Source organism: Paramisgurnus dabryanus, chromosome 18, assembly GCF_030506205.2.
Source record: "Paramisgurnus dabryanus chromosome 18, PD_genome_1.1, whole genome shotgun sequence".
NCBI lineage: Eukaryota > Metazoa > Chordata > Actinopteri > Cypriniformes > Cobitidae > Paramisgurnus > Paramisgurnus dabryanus.
Window position 1 is genome coordinate 10,977,100 of NC_133354.1, and position 24,901 is coordinate 11,002,000.

The 24,901-nt window shown below is 37.1% G+C and overlaps 2 protein-coding genes across 3 annotated transcripts in view; both read left to right on the forward strand.

The window, feature by feature from the left end:
* Window positions 1-315: 315 nt before the first annotated feature.
* idh3b (isocitrate dehydrogenase (NAD(+)) 3 non-catalytic subunit beta) lies at window positions 316-8,903 on the forward strand. 2 transcript variants are annotated; one of them, XM_065244153.1, is made up of 11 exons: window positions 316-469; window positions 787-960; window positions 1,074-1,194; window positions 1,309-1,369; window positions 1,467-1,599; window positions 2,362-2,495; window positions 2,715-2,817; window positions 2,895-3,041; window positions 3,132-3,226; window positions 5,931-5,991; window positions 8,496-8,903. In XM_065244153.1, exons 1-11 carry the CDS (start codon window positions 425-427, stop codon window positions 8,571-8,573), a joined length of 1,152 nt encoding a protein of 383 aa, XP_065100225.1. In that variant the 5' UTR covers window positions 316-424; the 3' UTR covers window positions 8,574-8,903. The 2 variants fall into 2 exon arrangements, with proteins under 2 accessions (XP_065100225.1, XP_065100224.1); XM_065244152.1 differs by lacking the exon at window positions 8,496-8,903 and adding an exon at window positions 6,896-8,297.
* A 993-nt stretch (window positions 8,904-9,896) lies between these two features.
* Window positions 9,897-24,901, forward strand: part of ptpra (protein tyrosine phosphatase receptor type A) — a 34,847-nt gene continuing 19,842 nt past the window's right edge. Inside the window, exons 1-2 of the mRNA XM_065244154.1 lie at window positions 9,897-10,278; window positions 24,666-24,712. Coding sequence (XP_065100226.1) covers window positions 24,692-24,712 — 21 coding nt within the window. The 5' untranslated portion in view covers window positions 9,897-10,278; window positions 24,666-24,691. The remainder of the gene's footprint in view (window positions 10,279-24,665; window positions 24,713-24,901) is intronic.

A 24,901-nucleotide genomic window follows, 5' to 3' on the forward strand; every position in this document is an offset into this window, starting at 1 on the left:
ACTTGTTATGTTTAATCATTGTTAAAAATGTTAACATACATAAAAGAAGCCAATATGTAAAATATGTAATAAATTAATATTAAAATCCATTGGCGGCCAACTCAACCTCGCACAAATAAATATAATTTAAGGGATTTGTACCTAATATACAAATGAAATCAGTTTTTTAAAAAAGCGGTCCCAGAAGCGTTTAGTATTACAAAGTAAAATTTGGCAAAATAATATGTTACAAATTAATATATAAGATATTAAACCTTTTGAAGTAAATATTTATTAGGCTCATTGTTTTGTTTATTTGCTAAATTTAAAGGCTTGACGTTAGTGTAGTAGTAGAGAATCATGCGCGCTGGTTATTATGGGTCTCGTTTGAGGTGGGAGGAAGACTACTGCTGCGCATGCGCGACCTTCTGCCTCTAGTTTGGTTATGATGGCGGCTGCGTTGAGAGGAAGCATTATAACATTGGCCAAGGTGAGTGTTAAACAACAGGGCTAAAGTTGACAAAAAGATTGAATTTCCTCATGTCAATGTAACGAGCTTAAATATTAAAACGAACTGAAAACATGTTTTCTTAATATGTCTGGTGAGCGTGTAGTAAGCTCAGACCAAACACATGGCATAGTAACTTACAGTTCAATACGTAGTGAAACATAAGATGACATCTTGCAGAAGTATTATTTGACACTTTCTTTTATCACATTTCTGATAACATACACTACGGAATAACGAATCTGATCTGTCTAATGTCCCTTAGTTATGATATCATGTGATGATGTTTTATCCCTCAGGGTCTAAGCGGTGCCCGGCTGCAGCCACTGTGTGCTCGGTCTCTGAGTTTGACCGGTAGCCAGAATGTTTCAGAGACCCCGCCAGCACGTGCTGACAGCACTTTCAAAGTCACCATGCTCCCGGGAGATGGAGTCGGACCAGAACTTATGACTGCTGTCAAAGAGGTTTTCAAGGTACTGATTCTCTTAAACATGTTTGTGTGCATGGTTACATCTTACAATTTTTCTGGTTTGAAATCAGTGCCTATTTAACCTCAATCCTGTTGCCCTTTTCACCTTCCCTCTAGGCAGCAGATGTTCCTGTGGAGTTTGAAGAGTTTCATCTAAGCGAGGTGCAGAACATGGCCAGCGAGGAGAAACTGGAAGAGGTCTTGTCCTCAATGAAGAACAACCGAGTCGCCATCAAGGGTATTTTTACATACAAAAATCGATTTTGATAAACAGGCAGTCAATAAAAGAGTCACAACTAGGAGATTATAGTCATATCTGACAAGATTTATATTCGTTTAATTCTTTGCGTAGGGAAAATTCACACTCCCATGGAGTACAAGGGTGAGCTGGCATCTTATGAGATGCGACTGAGGTACTTTTATGGTCACCAATATATTTAAATTTGACTGCTTTGTGTTATGAATGCCTCACCTGCTTGTATTTGGAATGATTGTTTGCTTATGTTACAGGAGAAAGCTGGACTTGTTTGCCAATGTGGTCCATGTAAACAGCCTCCCGGGGTACATCACCCGACACAATAACTTGGACCTGGTTATCATCCGTGAGCAAACAGAGGGAGAATATAGCTCTCTGGAGCACGAGGTACGAGCAGCTTGTTTAACAAATTCTGTCTTCACCTGTCAATTTTAAGGCAATTGAACTGTGAGCATTTTTGTGTGCATGTAAATGATCTTGTTCTTGTATTGTGTTCTATTCTCTTTTTTTACCTGCTTTTGTGCACACAAAAACATGTCTTGTGTGACTGCCGGTGTCAAGAAGTGGACTATACTGGAAACCTGCTTTATTATACCTGTAATCCTTAACTGACTAGTTCTGATATCACACCAACTTTGAATGTCAGATATGCAGAAATAAACACAGTATTACAAATGTGCATGCTGCAAAATGCATAATAATTTTGTTTACTTTGTTAAATTGAAAATTTATTTTCTAGAAAATTAAATGCGTTAAAGCATTATTATTTCGCATTTGTAGCAAGTTATCCTCCCAAATATTGTGCAGTCCTACCACCAACTAATGGTTAAATTATGTTGTTAAATTTCCACATCATTCTTAACAAATTACTGTAACCCGTTTGAGCCCCCACTGGATCATGAGATTTTTCTCTGTGGGATTTGCATGTTATTTCTGTGTCAGTGTGGGTTTACTCCAGGTACTCTGATTTCCTCCCACAGTCCAAAGACATGCAGTTTAGGTGAATCGGAGATGTCAAATTGCCCTTCCCCTAACTTTTGTGGATTAAATTGTATATAGATTACCCGGTTCTCACCATGAATGTACCCATAGATGCTTAAATGGCGTTAAGAAAAAATGACTGTTTTTGCTATTCTTAACTGTTTGCAGAGCGTTACAGGTGTGGTTGAGTGTCTGAAGATCATCACCAGAGAGAAATCCCGTCGGATTGCTAAATTTGCATTTGACTATGCCACCAAAAAAGGCAGAAGCAAGGTGACGGCTGTACACAAGGCAAACATCATGTAAGTGTAAAGCATTGATTACATTTATGCATTTGTCAGGTGCTTTTATACAAAGCAATCAAGCTCAAATATTTTATCAACACTGCTTTCCCGAGTAATCGAACCTATGATCTTGGTGTTGCTAGCCTCATGCTTTATTTGTTGAGTGACTGGAACGCAGCACTTTACATGATTAAAATGTAAACACTTAAACTGACCCACCTTGGCGTATCCCCACAGGAAACTCGGGGATGGGCTTTTTCTGCAGTGTTGCGCAGAAGTGGCCGAACTTTACCCCAAGATCAAATACGAAACCATCATCATTGACAACTGCTGTATGCAGGTACAGTTTCTATTTTAATATTGTGAGAGTGAAATGACCTGTGATTGTAATATGCATTTTTTTTCTGTGATCCACAGCTTGTGCAGAATCCGTACCAGTTTGATGTGCTGGTGATGCCTAATCTCTATGGGAACATCATTGATAACCTGGCGGCTGGGCTTGTGGGCGGGGCCGGTGTAGTTCCAGGAGAGAGTTACAGCGCTGAATATGCTGTGTTTGAAACAGTTGGTGTCTTAATTATATTCAAAAAGTTGTCTCTTCTGACATGTTTTGTGACTTTGTACTTATTCTTCTATACCTATGGTTAATTTCAGGGCGCCAGACATCCCTTTGCTCAAGCTGTCGGCAGGAATATTGCTAACCCTACTGCTATGCTTCTCAGTGCATCCAACATGTTGAGACACCTCAAGTGAGTTTTTGATCTTGTAATATGTATGATCAGGGTCCCTATTGGTCCTTAAAATCCTTGAAAGTTTGTGAATCTGGGGGAAAAAATTCAAGGTCCTGGGAAGTTTTTAAAACTATACATACATAGATACAGGTCATTGAAAGTGCTTGAATCTATTTTATGCAAGAAGTTTTTTGGAAAAAAATCTATATTATTCCATGTGTAGTGTAGGATAAAATCATAGAAATTTTAGACTTTTTAAGCACATGTGCTAAACTGTTCGCTTTAAATGCTTATATCTTCTGTATGCGAATGTTGATTCTAGGGGTGTCCTCGACTAAGGATTTACATATTCGAATCAGAATTTTCGAATCTTTCCATAGTCGACCGATAGTCGAATCATCTATGTTTGTGTGCATGGGTTGGGAGGGGGCCAGACCAGGTACAAATTGGTAACTTTTATTTTCTTTCACAAGCAGCACACATAAACAACTGTCTGATACAGTGACCAAAACTGTCTTTCAAGTAATAAACGAAGACAAAACTGAGGATGCATTTATATATATATTTTTTTACAACATTTGTTTAATTATTCCTCATAACATTTTAAAGCCACGATCTACAGAACATCACACAAAAATACATTTGATAACTAAACCTAAAAAATAACAAATGTGATCCTGCCTTGGAAACTCCGGCTACAATTAAGTGTTTTATTTAATTTGGAGATAGCGCGTCAAAGCAGTCATGACAAAAAAAACCCGACAAATGAGAAATGACAAATAATTTGTGATTGTGACTGTAAATGATAAAAACTAATCTTTATATACAATTCATTAAACTTTAATTTATAACAAGAAGAACACTGAAATTAATGATTTTATAGACACTACGCGTTATTATTTAGCACAGAAATACCTGCTTGCTTGCTTTGACTATGATAATCTCTGTATTCACTTTAGATACAGAAAGACCGGATGATATTATTAATTTTAGGAATCTCTTTGCTATCATTTGAAAGTGAACACCGACTGACCATAATATTAAATCACAAGAAAGACATTCGTGTCAGGCAGAAATAGGTTCGGTGCAGATACTAATTTCCGTTTCATCACCGAAATAAAAAAACGGCTTACCTGTTTTGTAGTGTAACTTTAAGATAGACAATATAACCACTCTGTTTTAAATATATTTTAAAAACTTATACTCGTCGAAAAACATCCGTTTTTTAATGTTTAGTTTGATGAACTCCTAAATATAAGACGCATGCAGAGCACCTAGCCCGTTCGGCTAAATTACATGCGCAAGCATGGCCAGCACGCAATAGCGCAACATCGATACAACGAAAAGCTATCCAAAATTTACATACTTAAATTAGATCGGAATTTACGTTTATAATAAATACAATTTTTTAATAAAATAAGGTCAGAAGTAACAAAGTGAAGAACAAATATGCAAAATGCCTCAAGTGCACGGAAACAAAACACAAGCCAAATAGTTAAATCAGATAACCCAAAGTGATTTATAAATAAAATAAAATATAGAAATTAATAAAAGAACGAAAGTCATAGTTTAATTTGCCAGCTTTGTCTTTTAAATGTAGAAACAAAGAGGCAAGGCTTTATTAACATAGAGACCTCTTATGGACGTGAAGCCCGGTCACAGGGGTTGTTGGATTTATTAACGCATTTAAAAAATATTTATTGAAAGCTGCTACTTCACATATTATTTGCAGCATTATCATAATATGCAGTATATTAATATATTGTGAGAAAGCTGTTATATGTGAAATCAGATAATGTGTGCACCCATACGGCCAAAATTGAATGATCCTCATTTCATAACCCATCTGCGACGATTCGACTATGAGATTGGTAGTCGAATCAGGCTTCTCCTATCGATGCATCGAATCTTCGACTATTCGGGGTCACCCCTAGTTGATTCATACAAAAATGCTTTTTTGCATAATTGTGTTTGACACATGAAAACGTCTCGGGTTATGTATGTATCTGTTGTGAGAAGGGAACGAGGCACTGCGTCTCCCTTGCCATACTTCCTGTGTCCCTGTAATGCCGTCTTTGGCTATAATTCAGATAGCGATATACTTCCTGGCTCCCGCGTCACCCTGTCTTTGTCGTTAAGCCTCACCATTGGTTGAATTTGATACACACATTCAGACACACTTACCCCTGTAGGCGTCCCCAAAGTGTCACCGCAGTGACGCAGCTCGAGTTCCTCAAAAGGTAACTGTAACAATGTATCTTAGAAGGTTACACAATGTAACTTTGCTCTCACTTTAAATGTGTCTCCAAATTTAGTCCTTGAATTTGAAGGTATTGCACCTGGTAAGTCCTTGAAAGGTCCTTGAATTTAAAGTTAACTAAGGTGTGGGAACCCTGTATGATGTTTATGTAATGGTGCTTTTCCATTGCATAGTACCCCACGGTTTAGTTTAGTTTGGGTCGGGTCAGCTTACTTTTGGGAGCTTTTCCATTGGGTACAGTACGTAGTACCCGATACTTTTTGCCCGATACTTTTTTTTACCCGATAGGTTGCTTTAGTTTTCCCATTACTGTTAAATGATTGGAAAAATGAAACCGGATGTACATTGCTAATTCAGGAAGTTTTATAATGTTTGACTGCAGTCTTAATATAGCATTAAAGCTCATATGTGAAATGACTGATAAGTCTTTTGTGTTGATGTTGTGTGCTGTTTGTGTTTTAGCCTCGAGTATCATTCAAACATGGTGTCTGAGGCTGTCAGGAAAGTCATTAAGCAGGGCAAGGTAAGACATTGATGTTTTTGTGGCTGAAACACATTTTGTGAATTTAAGAACTTGAATGTATGTATCCTAATTGTATTTGTGTGCTATGTATGTAGAAAACAAGATGTAGTATAATAAGCTGATGTATCGTATCGATACATTGATACAGCATTATAACTTTTTGTGCCATTTTGTTTGGTTGTAATACAAGGTGGGTTTGGGCTGGCAGCTGGCTTTAAACACAATAACCCTAAACCACAACACAGCAGTATGCCTCTTTTATTGCCAAAAGTGTTTGGCTTATGCATTCCAGATAGTTTTACAGTTTTATGTGGGGATTTTGGCTAGTTTGGTTCGTTTAGGTTCAGCTGTTTTAGTGATTTTATTTTTAACTCTACTTGCTTTTTTCATTGCTTCTTACCGTCATCTCATCTACAGACCCCATAAAGTACTGTAGTATAAAAAGCATAATTTTCTTTCGTGTGCTGGCCTATTTTCTGCTGGTACAAATAGTTAAAAGGGGGCATATTAAAATTCAAAAGCGTGTATTTTGTAAATCATTTAGTTATTGCTAATTTAAAATATTTACGTTCAGGCATCAAATACACTTTCCAGAAAGAAGAAGGCTTTTTAAGAAATATATTAGCATATAAATGATTTTCAACCTAATAAGCATTGACTAAAATCCAGCATCATAAATTCAATACACAGACCCAGGCGTCCCTAAAGTTAAAGAAATTCAGCTTTAACTTTAGCCCTCTAAAGCTTTTCTAAATTTCTCTCTTTAAGGGTGAATTGATAGAGAGACTCTGCTTTTTGCTTTTTTCCATATATGTCAAAGTGGTCTTCACCTTTTCCCTTCTCTGCCGTCACACCCCGCTCTTGGGTGTATGTGACACTGTGTGTGTGTGTCTGTGTGTCCCAGGTGAGGACGCGAGACATGGGGAGTTACAGCACCACTAGTGATTTTGTCCAAGCGGTTGTGGGCAACCTGCGCCATCGGATTGTTTAAGGATGTTTACCCTACCCCATGTCTTACCTGGATCACCCTTTACCCCTCACTGCTTTTCTTAAAATGTGCAAAGCTAATTTTAAAATGGATAGATCCTATATCTGCCTATGCCTTTTACTTTATAAACTTGTTTTTTTTTCTGTTTGCCCTTTGCTTTGTTTTACCCTTCACTTAGCACCACCTGACTTATATCGACCAATCAGACCTTAACAACTTGTTAAGCAAATTATTAGACCAGCATTTGTTAAGTTTGTCAATTAAACTTTAGTGTATAGATGTTTTGAATTTGCAGTGGAAACATTTGTCTGCACTTATTCCTAACTAAACATGTAGCAAAAGTGATTATTACACGCTTATATATTTCAGATCAAAATGACTTGCAATGCTTTATTCAGTTCTAGTCCAAAAATGCATGAGTTTAACTGCACCGTAAGCACATTTTATCAATACGAAACCTTTTTTCCTTTGCAAAATTCTTTAAAGCTTGTCTGTGCAAGCAACCGTAGTAAATCGGGCGGAGCTTAGTGAAGGGTCGAGCTGGTTGAGATCTTTCTTATTCATTACATCCATGTATATTCGTTATTTTCATTGCTGTTTTCAAGGTATTTGTTTCCCCCATAGTTTTGCCTGAAATGTTACACTGCACTGCTATGTTTTGTTCACTCCTTTTTGTTTTGTTTTATTTTAGTTTTCAATTCTAAGCTGCTTGGTTTTTGTGCATTTTGTAGTTCCTTTTTGACTCTCATAAATTCCTGCTTTCCTATGACCTCGGTTTAGGGCTGGTCCTCTTTAACTTGATTCCAGGAATTCAATGAAATTAAATGTGTGATTATTTTAAAGGCCTTTTAGCAAGCTTTTAGACATGCCAGCAGTTGGGTGGTTTTCCTTTGTTAGAACTTCAAACATAACTGCTGTTATAAATCCGATGGGCAATCATTGGTTTTCATTTCATGGTGCAAATGTTCTGGCGTCAAATGGACAGGAAGTCTATTTTGCGTCGTGGCTGGCTGACTGACAGCGTTAAGAGAAAGTATGATAAAAGAAATTGTTGAATCAATACAAATGCAAATATCTGTTTGCCTCTCGGGCGTTTTAATCTTACCTCAATCATTGCAGTAATTATTCAACATGTGAACTGTAGTTGACATGTTGCCTTTGTATTTTCTAATCTCAGTTCCTGCAGTATTACCTTTTAGACACTCGACAGGGAAATTGCGCACAAATTGTTTCTCTTCATGCCTTAACTGAGTTGACCAATGTTTTGTCAAATTTGAATTTTCTAGTGTCAAAAAATAAATATGTGAAACCAAATGGATTCAAGAGTGGTGTTGATTTGGCTACAATGTATTACTCATACAGTATGTATTAATGATCTCAGAAGACTCGGAACATCAAGGATTTTTCCTTGGTTTTAAGTGTAGGCTGAATGTCTTGAATCATGTGTTAGAAAATTTAGTCTTTTATGCAAAAACTTTTATATTGTATTTTGTATTATATGCTTTCTTTGATACAGGTACGCACGTCAGATCTGGGAGGCTATGCATCAAGCGAAGAGTTTACCAGTGCTGTCATCGCTAATCTGGTTGTTTAAACCAGATCCCAACATTCCACGCTCCACAAATACCATCTTAAGCACAGTAGTGTACAGTAGTATTTGTCTAGTTTCAATGTATTCTCAAAGTCTCATGGTTAAACATTTCATAAATTCCTAGTGCAGGCCTTGCTACAGTAGATTGTACACTCTACACACACATATAGTCTAAAACGGAGCACAAGAGTTACACCTATGGCCAACAATAGTCTCTATTATTCAATACTGTAGTACTCTGATGCTGCTTTAGTTTAAATGTATTTATTCAGCTATTTATTAACTACATGCATTTGCTTTTTGTTCATTAATAAAATATTATTACATAATATACTGGCAAGTGTGTTGTCTTTCTTCAATAAAACAGGTAAATAAATATGTTATTTAAGATCAGTCTTAATGTATATTTTAGTTTAAGTATATTACATGCATTGTAATGATACCATACACTGCAAAAAATTATTTTCAAGATAACAAAATTCTTAGTATTTTTGTCTTGTTTTCAGTAAAAATATTTTAAAATTCTTAAATTAAAATTATTTTTCTTGATGAGCAATACGACCTCAAAAATATGTAAAATTTAAGTGATTTTGTGCATAAAACAAGCAAAAAAATCTGCCAATGGGGTAAGCATTTTTTTCTTGATTTTTTTTCTTGATTCAAGAAAAATGTTCAAAAATGTTTTGCTTATTCCATTGGCAGATTTTTTTGCTTGTTTTATGCACAAAATCACTTAAATTTGATATTTTTGGTCTAATAACAATAACAAATAAAAAATAATAACAATAATAAAAAAATAACAATATTCATCGTTCTATTATTTTCCAGACTACCATTTCATTGGCTAGAAATTGTGTTGTGGTGTTTCAAATATTATTGTCGACAATTGATGGGTATTTTAGTTAAAAGGTAAATCCACGCGGAAGGCTGCAGCCTTAGGAGGTCGCATTTGCAGGCTGCATACGTCATACCGTCTTATTTCAGAATATTAACCATTATAAAATAAACAATTATAAAGTTGACTATTATTCTTAGTTAATTGTAAATTGATGTGATATTGACTTACATATAAGACTTGCTCAGTTAACTGAAATAAACCAGACTTGATGACGTATGCAGCCTGCATATGCGACCTCCGGAGGCTGCAGCCTTCCAATTGAGAAACGATGTCTTCTCTTTCACGCCGCTGGGGGCACTTTGTACCAAATAACTCGTCTTATACATTCCAATATGCTGGAAGTCATAAGTCGTCCGCCAGATGTCGCGGCGTATCCAATAGTTTCTGCGTGGGAAGAGGAGAGGAGGGGCCTGGCCTGGGAATCCGCTGCTTCCCATTCCAGGCGCAGGGGCACAACATGGCGGATTAGGAGGCAACCGACGCGCCCGGATACAGCGAACAAATCGTGGGATAGTGCTTCCCTGTGCCGCGGAGACGCCAGGAATACACGTTTTTGCATAGGAGGATCTATGATAAAACTGCCTTGCACTTTTACGGTTTCTTCAGACATGCGTTTTGGATACCAGTAAGCTCTTCGTCCCGCTGCCCTCTCCAAATTGGCTGTCTGTCCGAGACCATTCCTATCACCCAGGCCCCCCACCCCGAACACACTCTCGGTTCCTTGGGTGTGGAGACAGGGGCCGGGGAAGTGGAAAACAATCGCACTTTTCTGGAGCATCAAGCTGCATAGTACGTGACGGGGGTGTCGAGGTGAGTTACATGTCTGTTTCTTTCAATATTTTAACTGTTCAAACTTATGTTCTTTCCTCAGTTTATCCCTTATGTCACTCGGATAAGCACTCGCAGGTTTTGTCACATCAGTGGGCCAAAGAAAGCAAAGCTTTTACTGTTACATCCGAAACCTAGAGCCATTTTATGTAAGATTTACGCAGTGTACAGGGATGTCTTGGGAACGCACCCAATAATGTTTTAAGCAACGAGAACATTTGCTCAACTACTAGCTGGGAGGCAAGGAGGGAAAATGGGGAGGGGGGTCCTGCCGAGAAAAAGGAGGGGGAGAGGAAGAGAGACACGCATTGCTTTTATTGGAAGTCGGGCAGAATTGTAAGTCAGAACGCAGGCGCGATTTCTGACTGGATACATTGTAGTAATAGTTGAGATTCAATACTGGACACATTGTATCGATATTGGCCATCACCGTTTAGATACATTTGAGCAAAAGTAATGGTTTTAAACTTAAGGATTTCTTTTCAGATACATTATAACAATATTAATACTAGTTCTGGACCGGACACATTGTAGCAATATAAATAGTTGTTGACTGGATACTTTGTAACAGTATTTGTAGTTATAGTCTGGACAATTTGTCCCCATATTTATAATTTCTTTTTGGATACATTGCAACAATAATAATAATTTCTTTTGGGACATATCCAGTACGGATACACTGTAACAAAATGGCCTAGTTACATTCTTAACATTGTAACACTTTAACAATAACGAATGGGAAGACAATAGGAATCCAGTGCGTTCTCGTGACGGCGAGCTGAAAGTGAACGTATTGATCAGCGCTTTGTCGCTACATGTTTTTAAAAGTGAGCTGTGCATGTGAGGGGAGGGGGCTTTTTCGTTTGTCCCCTGCATATTGGGTAAAAGCTGCCATACAAACACACTCATATTTAAAGGGAGGTTATGCTCCGTCGCAGCTCTGCAGTGCTGGAGAATACTGAATTGAAAATCCAGTCACTCACAGGCTTTAAGTCTCATTCACTGGAGGTTTTATGAATGGTGGTGTGTTGAATAACGAGAGAGAACAAAACCTAGAAGATCAATTTGTGTAAGCAGAACTGTAAATTGATCTATACGACTATCAGCATTATTCACATTTTAAAGGGCAGAAAGCACCTCCATTATCATTTAGAGTTTACTTCCGATATTAATATCAGGATAGCTCACACAATGTCTGTTTAAACCGTGAGGTGATGCCATACTAGAATACGTTGTTAAACAATTATTATATGAATAAATTTAATAGGCCTATATATCCAATTTATATGCTTCAGATGTGCCAAAGGAAATCATGCATTTGTGGCCAAAGACCAGCTCTGAAATCCTGTTCTTTTCCTAACCCCCTAAAGCGGCTATTAATTCTTAGTATCTATAAGATATGTTCTCTCTGTATTTATTTTAATCCTGAATTAGATTTTTTTTTAATGTCTGGTCTCAACCCTTTGTCGGTTATCTTATCAGCTTGTCCTGTCTAGACCTGTTATTGCTTCTCTTTGGGAGCTTTGAGGTTATGAAATAGACCTTTGAAAACCAGAGCAACTTGAAGAGACACCCAGTTGTTCAAGGTTTACATTTTGAGACGATTATCCTATAAACATCATTTGGCCGTGTAGTTAGGCAGCTGGGCTTGTATCTAGGTGGATAGCTGGTTAGCATTTCAGCTTATGCAATACCTGTTTGGGTTTTGTGGTGCAGTTATTGCTTCGGGCAATACGCTATTATTATGTATGTGTATTATTTTGTTAACATCCTGACACAGATCTGACAAAGACAATGAAGGGGTTGGAGAAGGGCTGTGCAGACTGTGAGACTGTTGGCTAACTATTATAAATAAACGCTAAGTCAAATGAAGGAAATGTGACATGAATGCAAATGCATTGTCTGATTACCTTCCATGACTGTTTGCATGGTTTTGTGTTGTGTATGTCACTATCAGCAAGATTGCACTTAACACTGCATTTCTCTTAAGCGATCTCATGATGTTCCTAACACTGGATTACTGTATTCAGTTTTATTTAATTTCTTAGTAATTTGTCATCTGCGCTTATCCAGCCTGGTCTCACTGTATTAATACTTTACTTTAATACCATAAAGATATTGCTGTATAATTTCACTTTAACCATTTTTTCTACCCCACACCTTACCTGAAACCTAGACCTTTAAAAAAAAAACCATTAAAATATGTAATGTATTATTTTTATATTACGCAACGTAATGGACACAAATGTCTAGGAAATTTTAGTAACAACTGTAACAATATATAATTTTAAAGATATTTTAAGGTGCTATAACAGTTCTATCCTTAAACACACCCAAAACAGTTTATTAAAATCATGTACTGTTAGAAATAAAAAGCATAACAGACAGACAAGTGTAGTCACAATAACGTTTTTATTGCAAAATTTCGTTTCAAAGTTTTTTTTATTGATATTTGTACTATCACATGCAACAATCCCCCAAACGTCATGACTCAGGTGGGATTCGAACCCAGGAACTCAGAATCTCAATGCATGTGGTTAACTAGATGCGCCACTCAGTTGACACTATGCAAAATTTCAAAAGTAGTTAAAAAGACAAAGTGCTGCAGCTGCGGTCCTTTCTGGAGTACATGCATTACAGAGAAGTATTAAAAAAGTTATTGATTCACAAAAATGTTAATATTGCTTCCCTCTGTCAAGGTGTTGCATTTTAAATTTGAAAAGTACATCAACTGAAAGACGGCAATGTTGTATATCTGTGACGTAGCACGCAAGAGCCATTGAACGTTTTATATCTCTGCCGAGGCAGCACAGTGGCTCAGTGGGTAGCACTGTTGCCTCACAGCAAGAAGGTCCGAGTCCCGGCTAGGTCAGGTGGCTTTCTGTGTGGAGTTTGCATGTTCTCCCTGTGTCAGCGTGGGACATTTTCTTAGTGACGTATGACAAATGCGAAGGGCAGGGGCACAGAGCAGCAGCAGAGAAACCTCCATAAACTGTTTACGCTCTCATCTTGACGTGACTAATATGGTGGCATTATCGGAAGCTAGTTATTTTAGTTTATAAAGTTTTTCTACAACAAAACGGCGAGGATTACCTGCAGAAGGCCTTTGTTTATCATCGTGGACCCGTTAGGATTTATTTTGTGAAGGATGAATGCACAATTTTTGGACTTGAAGGACGTGGACCCCGTAACTTTACATTTGATTAACTGAAACATCTTAAACATTTTCTAAAATAACTTAAAAAATGTGTTCGTCTGAAAAATGATGAACATATGCATCTCGGACGGCTTCGGGGTGAGTAAATCATCGGTTTAATATAATTTTTGGCCTAACTATACCTTTAAATATAGCCATAGATGCTGGAATGGCTTGAAGAATAAATAAAGAAAGATATATCTGCTGTAAAATTTGTCGTAAAGCTTCCTGAGGCACAATATTTGAATTCATAATGAATTCCAGATTTGACGTTTATGGTCACTGATAAGAACTGGGATCAAAATCGCTGGATAAAGGGCTGAATTAGGATATGTTCCTCCCAATCATATGAATTTTAAAGATGTGGATTACAGCAAATTGATAAAATTAACATCTTTTGTGAATTTATGTTATGTTTTGGTTGAGAAGACTGCATAGGAGAAAACACCTTGTGTGTCACGGCAAACAGAATAAATATTACAAAATGGTTAAATGATTACATAAATATTATTCATTTTAAAGTATACTATTGTTTAATTCTCTGCAAGTCATGAACATTTCATTAGGTGAATGAGTAATCTGTCTTAAATAAGTCATAAAACATGACTGAAAACATAATTAATGAGTATAAAACGCCAAATGCCTGCAACTTTAATATGTATCATTGGGAATGCATACAAATTTGCCTGTAAAGCTTTTAATACGTAAATAATAGACGTTTTAGTCCTGTCAACACATTGATATTATACATTTAAGTGTGTATGAAAACGTAAATAAATGTAAGTAAACCACATTTTATGTAAAAATAATGCACTTTAGAGAATTGCAGATGTCTGGGCGTCTTAGCCAGTGTATCAGTTGGGTGGGGACAGTTTTGGGAGGACCCAAACAGAATGCATGTCCATTTATATTAGTAAAGGATTCTGGGAATCTTTGTAAGACTCATGGAATTAAAGATAAGCAAAATAAATCGGTCATTCATGAATCAGTTTTATAGGGAAGTGTCCCTGTTTTTATTTTAGTGTTACATATGGTATGTCCTTATGTTAGCTTTCCTTTGGATGTCCACTTTGTGTGGTTCGGTCTGAATGTGTGCTTAATACTGACCTCATCTCTGCCACTTCCTGAAGTCTGTATCTGATGTGGCTAGACCAGAGCATTCTTTAGGAAACCCTGACAGAAGACTGTAGGCAATACACCACACCGTTCCCCCGGGGTTGGTTAAAGTTATTCTTTTACTCTCGTTTCATTACTTTACACATAATTCTTAAGGACATATTGTGGTTGTTTTAGAGGTTAGAATTAGGAGAAATGGATTGCAGTCCGTAGATTCCAGATGTGACTCTGGATCCAATTTTTAAATTCTGAATCCAGATCGAATCCAAACTAATCATGTCGCCATGAAAAAATGTCAGATATTGATTATGTGGACCACTAATTAATCTAAAAAAATATACAGAATCTATAGGCTTACAATTTAATAAGCCTTAAAAACCATTACATTATTTATAGCCTTTTAATCTCAACATTAAACTAACAACTCGCTCTTCCTCTTCAACAAGTTTCCTTATCTTCTGATGTTCCGTTTCGCATTTAGAGTTAAGCAGCACTACAGAATGAAAATTATCCCTCAGCTATTTTGTAATCGAGTAACATGAGGGATCATTTGAGCTCTTGTTACTGGAAGCGGCACACAGGAAGTTTCAAGAATGGCATCGAGGTCTTTTTATGACAGCAACGTCTGCAGGATCAACTTGCTTGTCCGCTAAGCTGTCCCAGTTCAAGAGATGAAGAGAACATTGAGAATATCTGTGTCACACTACACACTCCTCCAGGGTGCAGACCGGAGTATTAATAAACCGTGAATGGGGACAGACAGATACCCATTATATCTCCTTAGGAAATGCTCTCCGGCTGCAAAAAAGTCCTTCGCTGTCATGTTTTCAGTAGGAGTGGAAATCATCAGGCATCTGGCAATACAAATTATTATTAATATTTATGTTTTTTTTTTTTAAAGGGACACTCCACGTTTTTTGCAAATATGCTTATTTTCCTGCTCCCCTAGAGTTAAACATTTGATTTTTACTGTTTTGGAATCAATTCAGCCGATCTTTGGGTCTGGCGGTACCACTTTTAGCATAGCTTAGCATAATCCATTAAATCTAATTAGACCATTAGCATCGCGTTCAAAAATAACGAAAGAGTTTTGACATTTTTGTTCCTATATAAAACTTGACTCTTCTGTAGTTACACCATGTACTCAGACCGACTTTAAATATGAAAAATATTGAAACCCTTTAGTTATTTTTCACTGCGATGCTAATGGTCTAATCAGATTCAATGGATTATGCTAAGCTATGCTAAAAGTGGTACCGCCAGATCGACCGAATGCCCCTTTAAAACTGATATTCCAATATTTTATTGTCTCTTTCTCTGTATTGGACTTGAAATATATTTTTATGATTTAAATTCTTTAGGTGTAAAATGAGGATTGATTTTAATGTAATTTCAATAATTATGTAACTTATATTTTCTGTGTGTGAGAGAGTATTGTTGCAGTAATACAGTAAAATATCATATAATAAAACTATACATAAAGTCGGCACACCAATGCTCCAAAAGCATGTGATGCATTTGATGAAGACCCTGCATGTTTGAAGTGCCACACTCTGAAATTGAAAGTATCAATTTTTTAAATTCTTTTAATGCTTTGGTGTGCGCACTTTTACTATATGATATTTTACTGTAATACTGTAACAATACTCTCACACGTTACTTTCTCACAGTATTGTGAGGTAAAATATTACTGTACTTTTGTTTCTCCTCACCTTTAATTCTCAGTCGGCATTACAATCAAGAGGCCTATTCTGATCTAGGACCAGCTACCTTTACCTGAACTCATAACATCACTTTTCATGCTTAAAAGTGCAGAACTGATCCCACTTCAGTGTTTCAAGTAAATGCCGTCCTTGTCTGGAGCTTCTTATTTGTTGAACTGGTGGTTTCTAAAGGGATATGGAAAGAATGGGTCACCTGTTAACCACCTAAAAGGTTGGCAATGATAGAATAGTCGTACTGTTTTGTGATGGTTTTGCCCCATACTGTAAAGGAACTGTAAGAGGAACATGGCAATCTTGTGACTAGTGGCTTTTCTATTGATGTCCTCAGGCTTAGGACTGAGAGAGAGAGAGTCCGTTGGGCAGATAAGTATGTGTTAGTTGAGCTGTATTTACAGAATGACTCCTCTGGTATGTTTAGAGCAGAAGAATTCATCACAGTTATCAGTTTAGGCCACTTCAAGATAGTGGAGCTGCACATGCAACAAGCTGTTAAAGGACATTTTTAACTAGGTTATCACATTGTTTAATAACAATTGTAGTTGTGCTTGCCTGTACAGTAGTTATGTGTAGTTTCTTGAGTGTTGCTATGCAGTTGCTAAGAGTAGGGTCTAGGGATGTAAGAAAATATTGATACATGTGATATAAAGATATTTTGTTTGGAAATACGGTACCGATTCTTAAAAATGCAATAGCATTTTTTATATTATAAAATATACAAGACAGTTGTTTTAGCTTGTTTAGTTGTTTAGTTATTCTTTTTATCTCTAAACTTAAACAGTGACAGGAAATACTAGCATAGGGGCGTGCCACAATTTTTTTTTGCTAAGGTTTCCATATAGTGGCATGTTCTCAAAGACAGCTTTCTTAAAATTATATTCTATTAATTTAATTCAATATAATGGCCATTATTTTTTACAGTAGCACAATGCACCGCAACATATTGCATTGCAACCCATGTATCATGTGTTACATAACGTAAAGTGGTTGACCAATATGTGTTGCCAATGCCAATGAAGAGATTAAGAAATCAATGTGGCCGATTGGCTGATATAAGGTAGATATTTAAATTTAGGGATGCTCCATTCAGGATTTTTGCAGCTGATACCGATTTGTTATCTTCGTGATCGTCCGATACCGATTCTGAACTTTTTAAGGTGATATGCAAGCTCTTTGATGACCGTAATGGTTAAAAAATGTTTCTAGATAAAAAATTTTCTAGACAGATGTTGCCTTTGTTAGACCTAATTACTGCAAGTAATATATTATTGTAATAATAAAGAATCAAATAAATAAGCACAACAAATTTTTCTTTTGCAAAGAGAAATTTAATATCTCTTTAAAAAGGCTTATGTTGTTAAAAGTAATAAAAAAAAAATTGCAGTCTTTACTGCGGTATGTGTATGTGTATCGGCAGTGAGGAAAAAGAAAGTTTAAACGGTCAAAACTTTAATTTTAAATTGCAGCCGCATTCAGGATCCCTATGATGAAAAAAGTAAACCGAAAGATCGGTTCACAAGATTGGCAAATTTAGCGAATACTGATCGAGTCATTTAATGCCGTTATCGGTCGATACCGATCGGAGCATCCCTACCAAAAAAAAAACGTTATTTTGTGTATTTGGTATAATACAATGTTTTCGCCTGGTTTATGGTAAAAAAAACACATTATTTTCCACATACTGTACATTTTTGTAGCTCCAGATATCCCTGTCTTCCTGAAACGCACTGATTTTGTACCAAACTCATCAATCTGAAAAGCACTGTGTCCCTGATTGGCCAGCTAACCTGTACGTTGTGATTGGCCTGAAAACCTCTGACGTCAGCCGGAAATGTGACGCCCTTACCATGTTTGAAAGATTCGCTCGCATTGCAATGCCAACAGGAGTTAACTTACAGGCTGGGAGTTCAAAGCGGGAGGAATTATGATAATGCCGGTCTTGTCCACGTCAACAGGCCCAGGAAGTAAACGTGTGTTTGTTGTAGTCCAAGAAAACAGATTTACGTTGGAGACACCAAGGAAATGTGAAATCGTGAATCGGATGATAGGTGCTCTTCTCTGTGTTATTATCTGAAGTACACATTTTGTGTTGTTTTAACACATCTTGTGTTGTGGCTTTTATTTATTTGAAAACAAAATCAAAACATAATGTGTTAAAAAATACACATAATGCATAACACAAAACAATCTCTTAAAAATGAACACATCCTTTCTTATAAGTGTGGCCTAACAAATTTTAACAGGAAATATTTGTGCAAGAAAGCAGCATGTAACCGTTGCGGTTATGCATTGTCATGTTAAGAAAAATGCGTCTTTCGCCTCTAAGGAGGTAAAGTGTAATGCAATCGATGTGTAACTCTCCCTATAGGTTACAGATTTTTTGGACACACCCAAGTCAGTGTTTTGGTTTGGCTAGATGATGAGACTGCTACAAACTGTCACTTAGAAATGAGTCTATGGTTTTCATGTAGTGCTGCGGAACTGAGGTCGAATCATTTGTGACCCTGTCAGTGAAATTCTGGCTAAAGTCTCGTAATCTAATTTAGATTAAGAACATCATTGTTGATTTCAATTAGTCAGTTTTGACATGACTTTACATTACGTAGGATGGTTTTATGTAGAAAACAGTAAAATTGACTTCAGCTGGGTTTTCACAGGCAGGATCACATCTGTGCACTTATGAATGACGTCACGTCTCAAAGGAAACCCCCTATAATGAGTGTCATATATTAGAGGTGTGGCGTTTCCTCATTACAGCTTTAATATAATAAACAGTCCTGACTCATCATTTCTTAAAAAAAAAAAATGGGTCCAAACTTATGCATTTTTTTCTTTTGTTAACTCAACAGAAGTAGAGTTATGTAATAGCTTGGCACATTTCAATAAAACTATTTTGCGTAACTTGATGTGTTAGGTGAGGGTGTGGTGCTTTTGGGCCAAATGACAGATCTGGCAGGCTATCAGACAGACTGCTACGGAAGGAAGGAAGCAATGTGCTCTCTCGGGTTTACAGCTTTCCTGCCAAATCCAGACAGAGAGATGAGAACAGATACAGACCAACGCATGGTCTGAAATTAATTTATAGCCTACCAGTCAAGGTGGCTGAAGGATGAACTAATTCACTATCCGCACGGATTATTTATCAGACATTTTTCCAACAACATTTTTAAGGTCAACAGCAGAAATGTCTCAGATAATGTCAGATTTGCCCTCCTCTTGTAGAATGTTGGTCCTTGTGGATGTTCAGGCCTTAAAGTAAAAAACTAAGTTTTTATTGTTGTTTATGTGTCTATGTAGTGTTTTTAATATGCTTTAAGACATAGGGCCCTATAATTTCCGCAATCATGGAATCGCTGACGGAATTGGCAAATTAACACAGAATCTAGTGTTAATGCGGAATTTCGTGGGATTTTACATATTTGGAATAAAATTCTGTTTTTGTGTGGGAGAAGAACGTGCCAAAAATTAAAACTGACAAAACAGAATTTGGGAAAAAGTAAAACAGATTTTATAGGGCCCTAAAGACCTCACGTGCAAATTCATCATTTAACACCATTGCAGAGTATTTTCTCCATAAATATTGGGGTTGTCTCATTTCGCAATTTGAAATTGCCTTGGTTTCCTACTAGGATCGACCGATATGGATATTTTTTGTGCCGATGTTGATGCCGATTTTTTTCATCAGCCTTAGCCGATGACCGATACAGGCTGCCTATTTTCTTGAGCCGATATTTGGAGCCGCTACTGCTTTTGATCACTCAGTTTACATCATAAAAATGACACGATGATGCCAAATGTTACAAGTCTCAAGTTAAAAAAGATATTTTTAATGAACTTAAAAAAACTATATTTAACAAATAGTAAAAACAGGTGAGGGCGGTATGGAACCATGAACTGCACTCTCCACAGTGACGAGGAACTATCAGCAAAGGATATTGATTTCTAGCACTTTACTACTACAAATATAGAGATGAGAAATAAAAACCCGCTTTGTGCATCTATGATCAGCTGTTAGGCCGAGCTTTTGATGTTGTCATGGAAAGGTTGGATGTTTTTAGTCACATGACCTGCAATCGCTTGTGGCTTCCAGCATTCTGTCTGCACAAACTGCAGCCACATATCGTCCGATACCGATACATATAAAACTTGCAAAAATCAGCCCGATATATCGGCCTGTCTATGACTATTTTCTACGTTACAAACATGTAACCAATCACATAAACACAGTTGAACAAGTAAATCAGTTGTTTGCATATGCATATCTATGGCCCAAGCTGTGTGATTGAGTAGAGACGGGAACTCATTTGCATATTCATACTAAAACTACTACTGTTTTAAGGCATAAAAATTACTGGTATGTATATATGTTAGGGGTGTAACGGTACGCAAAAATCACGGTTCGGTGCGAACCCCGGTTTTGAAGCCACGGTTCGGTTCATTTTCGGTACAGTAAGGGAGAAATGCAAACATTAAACTGCAGGTTGTTTATTACTTTAAACTTTTTTTTACAATTTGTTTACACTTTTTTAAACACTTTATTAAAGTATAAAATATATATAAAATGAAAAAATAATAAATAAAATACTACTGCAAAGTTATTTTTTACATTATTTTATAACAGAAGGTAACTCTTATCTTAACCTTCTCTTAAACTTTTTCTACTAAAACCTTGAACTAACAAATTCAATTCCTGAATACATTTATGAACTATTAGCCTACATTTTTGCCACTAAAAATTTTCTGTTTTGATTTATTTTGGATTGTTTAACTCACAGAATTGAATTGGCTATGTACCATCTCTGTATAAAAATAATATTACTGCTCTATGTGTAACTGCATAGCAAGCAACATGATGATATACTTATTATACACTCATTTTGAGATTAGTGAGCTGCATACATAGCCATCTTTGATCTTTTGCACGTTTCTCCTAATCTTTGCTTGTGTCATCAATGTAAGCTGTGACTTTACTTACGAACCCCTCCGCAGCTGAGTAACAGCTGAGTAAGCCCGGGTTACAGCTCTTCTCTGTCCCGACCAGCTGATCGCATTGTGACAATGATATGATTGACGTGATATGCAGATGAAAAATCTGATCACGCATTCCTTATTCTTGCTGTCACAGAAAGCGCGGCTCATGAATGCGTAGCAACGAAAGACGTGCATCCTCTCACGCACTTTTGAAAGAACAAAGCAGCGCGTTGACACGCGTTTAACATGCGCTTTTAGATACGACACGTAAACGTTTACATCAATAATCCAACGGATATACAACTAAGTAAATAAAAATCTTTCTGCGGGCCGAATTATGTTATATGTTTGACAGAAGACTTGCGCTGAACGCGGAGACTTCCGCCACTTAATATGTTCGTGCGGAAACGCACGTATTATGTTCCGCACAGGCGCACACAAAATACTTTCGGTGCACGTGCGCACCGTGCCGAAAGCCCTGAACCGAAACGGTCCGGTTCGAATACACGAACTGTTACACCCCTAATATATGTATGTATGTTTGTGCTATTGTGATGCTTATAGATGAGTTTTAAGTGATAAAATAATTGACTACAGGGGGACTTTAAGCAAATTATGTTTAACAAGGAGCTTCTAGACTGTTTGCGGTTGGTAGTTGAATAACAGGCTTGTGAAAATGGAATCTGCAGATGCATTGGCAAATCTGATTTGGTTATCTGAATTGTCAGAGGTGGATGTGCCTGTAAATGTAACGTCTTTGTATGGAAATGATCAGCTGTTTGCATTAACCTACTTAATGCTGAAGATGCAGTTTTACATGCAGCCATTCATAGCTCAAAATGAGCTGATGCAGGATGAGAAACTTACAACATATTTTTACATTTATGGAAAAAGTAATGTATGTGATGCTTGCCTGTGGTTTGGGCATAGTTGCTCTGGTGTTCTTGGTAGATGCTAGGTGGTTGCTTATGGGCGAAGAACCAATCTTGACCGATTGTGCATTTTGCCAATACTGACAGGAAGGTTGGGCAAGACTAAAAGCCGATAAATAAAAGAAAAAAGAAAATACTAGGATCGGTATCGGACGATACTCAGAAGTGGTATCAACCCACCTCTCCTTGTAGGATCATGTGGATTTGACAGGAGTTATGGCTTCTGAAACTTTAGCTTTGTCATCATAATGTATCCAAAATGTATTCAAATAGAAAGCTATTATTTAAAATTGTATTATTTTACAATATTACTGTTTTTTTTTTTTTGCTTATGTAAAAATACTATTCAAATCTCAGTAAATGTTAAATTGGTTGTCACGAATGCACGATAACTTCTGAGTGCTCAAACTAAAACTAAGATGAGAGAATCTGTAAAATCCAGTAAAGTTTGTTAAATATGATTGTGATTATCGCAGATTACCAATAGTTCCAACAATCGGTTATTGATGCCGATTCATATGCAAACACGGTTGATCTCTACAAAACACCCCAAGCTGCTATGATGCTCCAGTTTTTATGCACTATAGTTAAACATTGAAAACCGAAAATGTGAACTTTTTTAGCAATTTGTTTGTGTCTCTGATATTTGTGTCTTTTATTTATCCATTTGAAAATCAATTATGTGAAAATCACAATGACATTACGTGGGTTTTTTTCAGTATAAAGGGACTTTGGTTAGTTTAAATTGCCTTCTGTAAGTATGCGCAGTAGTAATGCCTGCCTTACCAAACACTATTAATCAGTAAGAAAAATATGCCGGAACGAACTACCACAGTTCAAAATGTGGCATCGCTCTCAGATTGAGTTGGTTGAAATGGTTTGTGCCCTGGAAAACAAGGTAGTAATTGTGGTCATCTTGACCGCATTGGGTATAGATGTGGGCAAAACAGAACTAGAGAGAGGGGGCAAGAGGCCAGTGTGTTGTTTTTAAAAGCTTGACATGCCCAAAGAATCTCCTTTATTTGTTCTGAGGTCTTGCTCATTGAAAACCAGAAATATTGATGAACATTTTTAGAGCCATGCTTCTCGGCTGGTGAGTCACAATCCTAAAATGCGTCACAGCAAGTCTCTTCTGATAGGGTTACGAATTGTTGGGCCTATGGTTAAAAGAACAGTTCACCTAAATATAAAATTTTCTCATACTTTCCTTCAAAATTTGTCCCAGATGTGTGCATTTTTTTCTTTAGCTGAACACAAGTGAAACATTTTGGGTGAACAAAAAGTTTTATCATTTTTATCATGCCGTTTTACGAGATTACCGTAAATGTGGTGTAATTATTGCAGTTCTCATGTAAGCAGCTCTTGATGATCCACTGAAAGCTCTCCTGAGAGGCAAAGGATGGATTATTGGGCATGACCTGCTGATGTTTTGATATCACTGGTTGCTAAGCGCCAGTGGAAGCTGATTGGCCTGTTCTCAGAGGAGCAGGACCACGGATGGGCTTGCTTAATAAGGGGCAGACGGGCTGGATTATAGCAAGCTTTGACCCTTCAGATTGACACCGGGATTATCACTGTTATTCAGAGAGACACCACTGAGATTACACCGCTGGTTGTTGGTCAGTATAATTCACGGTGGTGTTTGGCTCTGTGATTATATTTTTGCTCCCTCGTCAAATGTCTAAAAACTAAGTGTTTAATCCACGCAAACCAAATCTGGAGCGTATCCATATGAATAAAGACAAATGTCTGTCTAGTGTCTCTTGCTCATGGCTTGTATGATATATGACTGTATGTCTGGTATTTGACAGGGTCATGTGCATGGTTGTCAAAAGAGGAGGAAGTTCGATACTCCCTTTATGTGATTTAACTTTTCCCGATTAAAGTGATGGATAACTGGAGTCTAATTTGAACATTTGACTCCCATGCCGGACTGGACCGGTTCGAGTCCCACTCAGGGCAGGTGCGAGTAGGACTGGTTACACTAGCTATATCAGACAGTAGACATGTGAAATTCATTTTAAAGAAAATAAGTTTGAATAATGTGAAGAAGAGTGTAACTCCTAAAATGTTACTAAAATGTGTAATTATTTTGATTCTTCAATTTATTCTTTTTTTGTCCCACGAGACAACAAATCCTCGCAACCCTGACCCCCCTCAAAAAAAAAAACTCTGGCCCACACATAGATTGTTTGTGCCACCTCCAGGCATGGACAAATGTGAGATTGGCTGTGTTCAAGATGCTCAAGTCCACGCTTGCTGTATTAGCAACTATGACTCATGTTCTGTCTCAGCACTGAGGCTTTGCACGTGTGTCTGAATAGACTGGAACTGCGCATAAAAGCTATGATTAATGTAGGTAATTTTAGATATGGAAGCTAATATTTCCAGCTGATGTTTTTAACAGTATTGTCTCTCCATTTCTGTTTCCAGGAGATCATTGTGCGAATGAGTGAGTGATGCAGGTTTCGTTTCTTCAGGTAAGTCCATCACCACATCTCCAACAGAACATCAGGTTAATTCCTGTGAAAGCTGGCATCCCACTGATTTTAAGTGTACAGCTTTCGGCCTATGAACTCTTTCCTTGCTATTGATGCGTTAACTCGTCAATTAAGAGAAAACGCTTCCCTGCCAATGACGAGTTTTTCAGGCAATCCGTATTTCGGCTG

Excerpts from the sequence above, each read along its gene's own strand:
- idh3b (XM_065244152.1), top strand. The coding sequence starts at position 425 with ATGATGGCGGCTGCGTTGAGAGGAAGCATTATAACATTGGCCAAG. Across the intron at positions 2,496-2,714 it reads GTACACAAGGCAAACATCAT|GAAACTCGGGGATGGGCTTT; the intron begins GTAAGTGTAAAG and ends GTATCCCCACAG. Across the intron at positions 3,227-5,930 it reads AACATGTTGAGACACCTCAA|CCTCGAGTATCATTCAAACA; the intron begins GTGAGTTTTTGA and ends TTTGTGTTTTAG.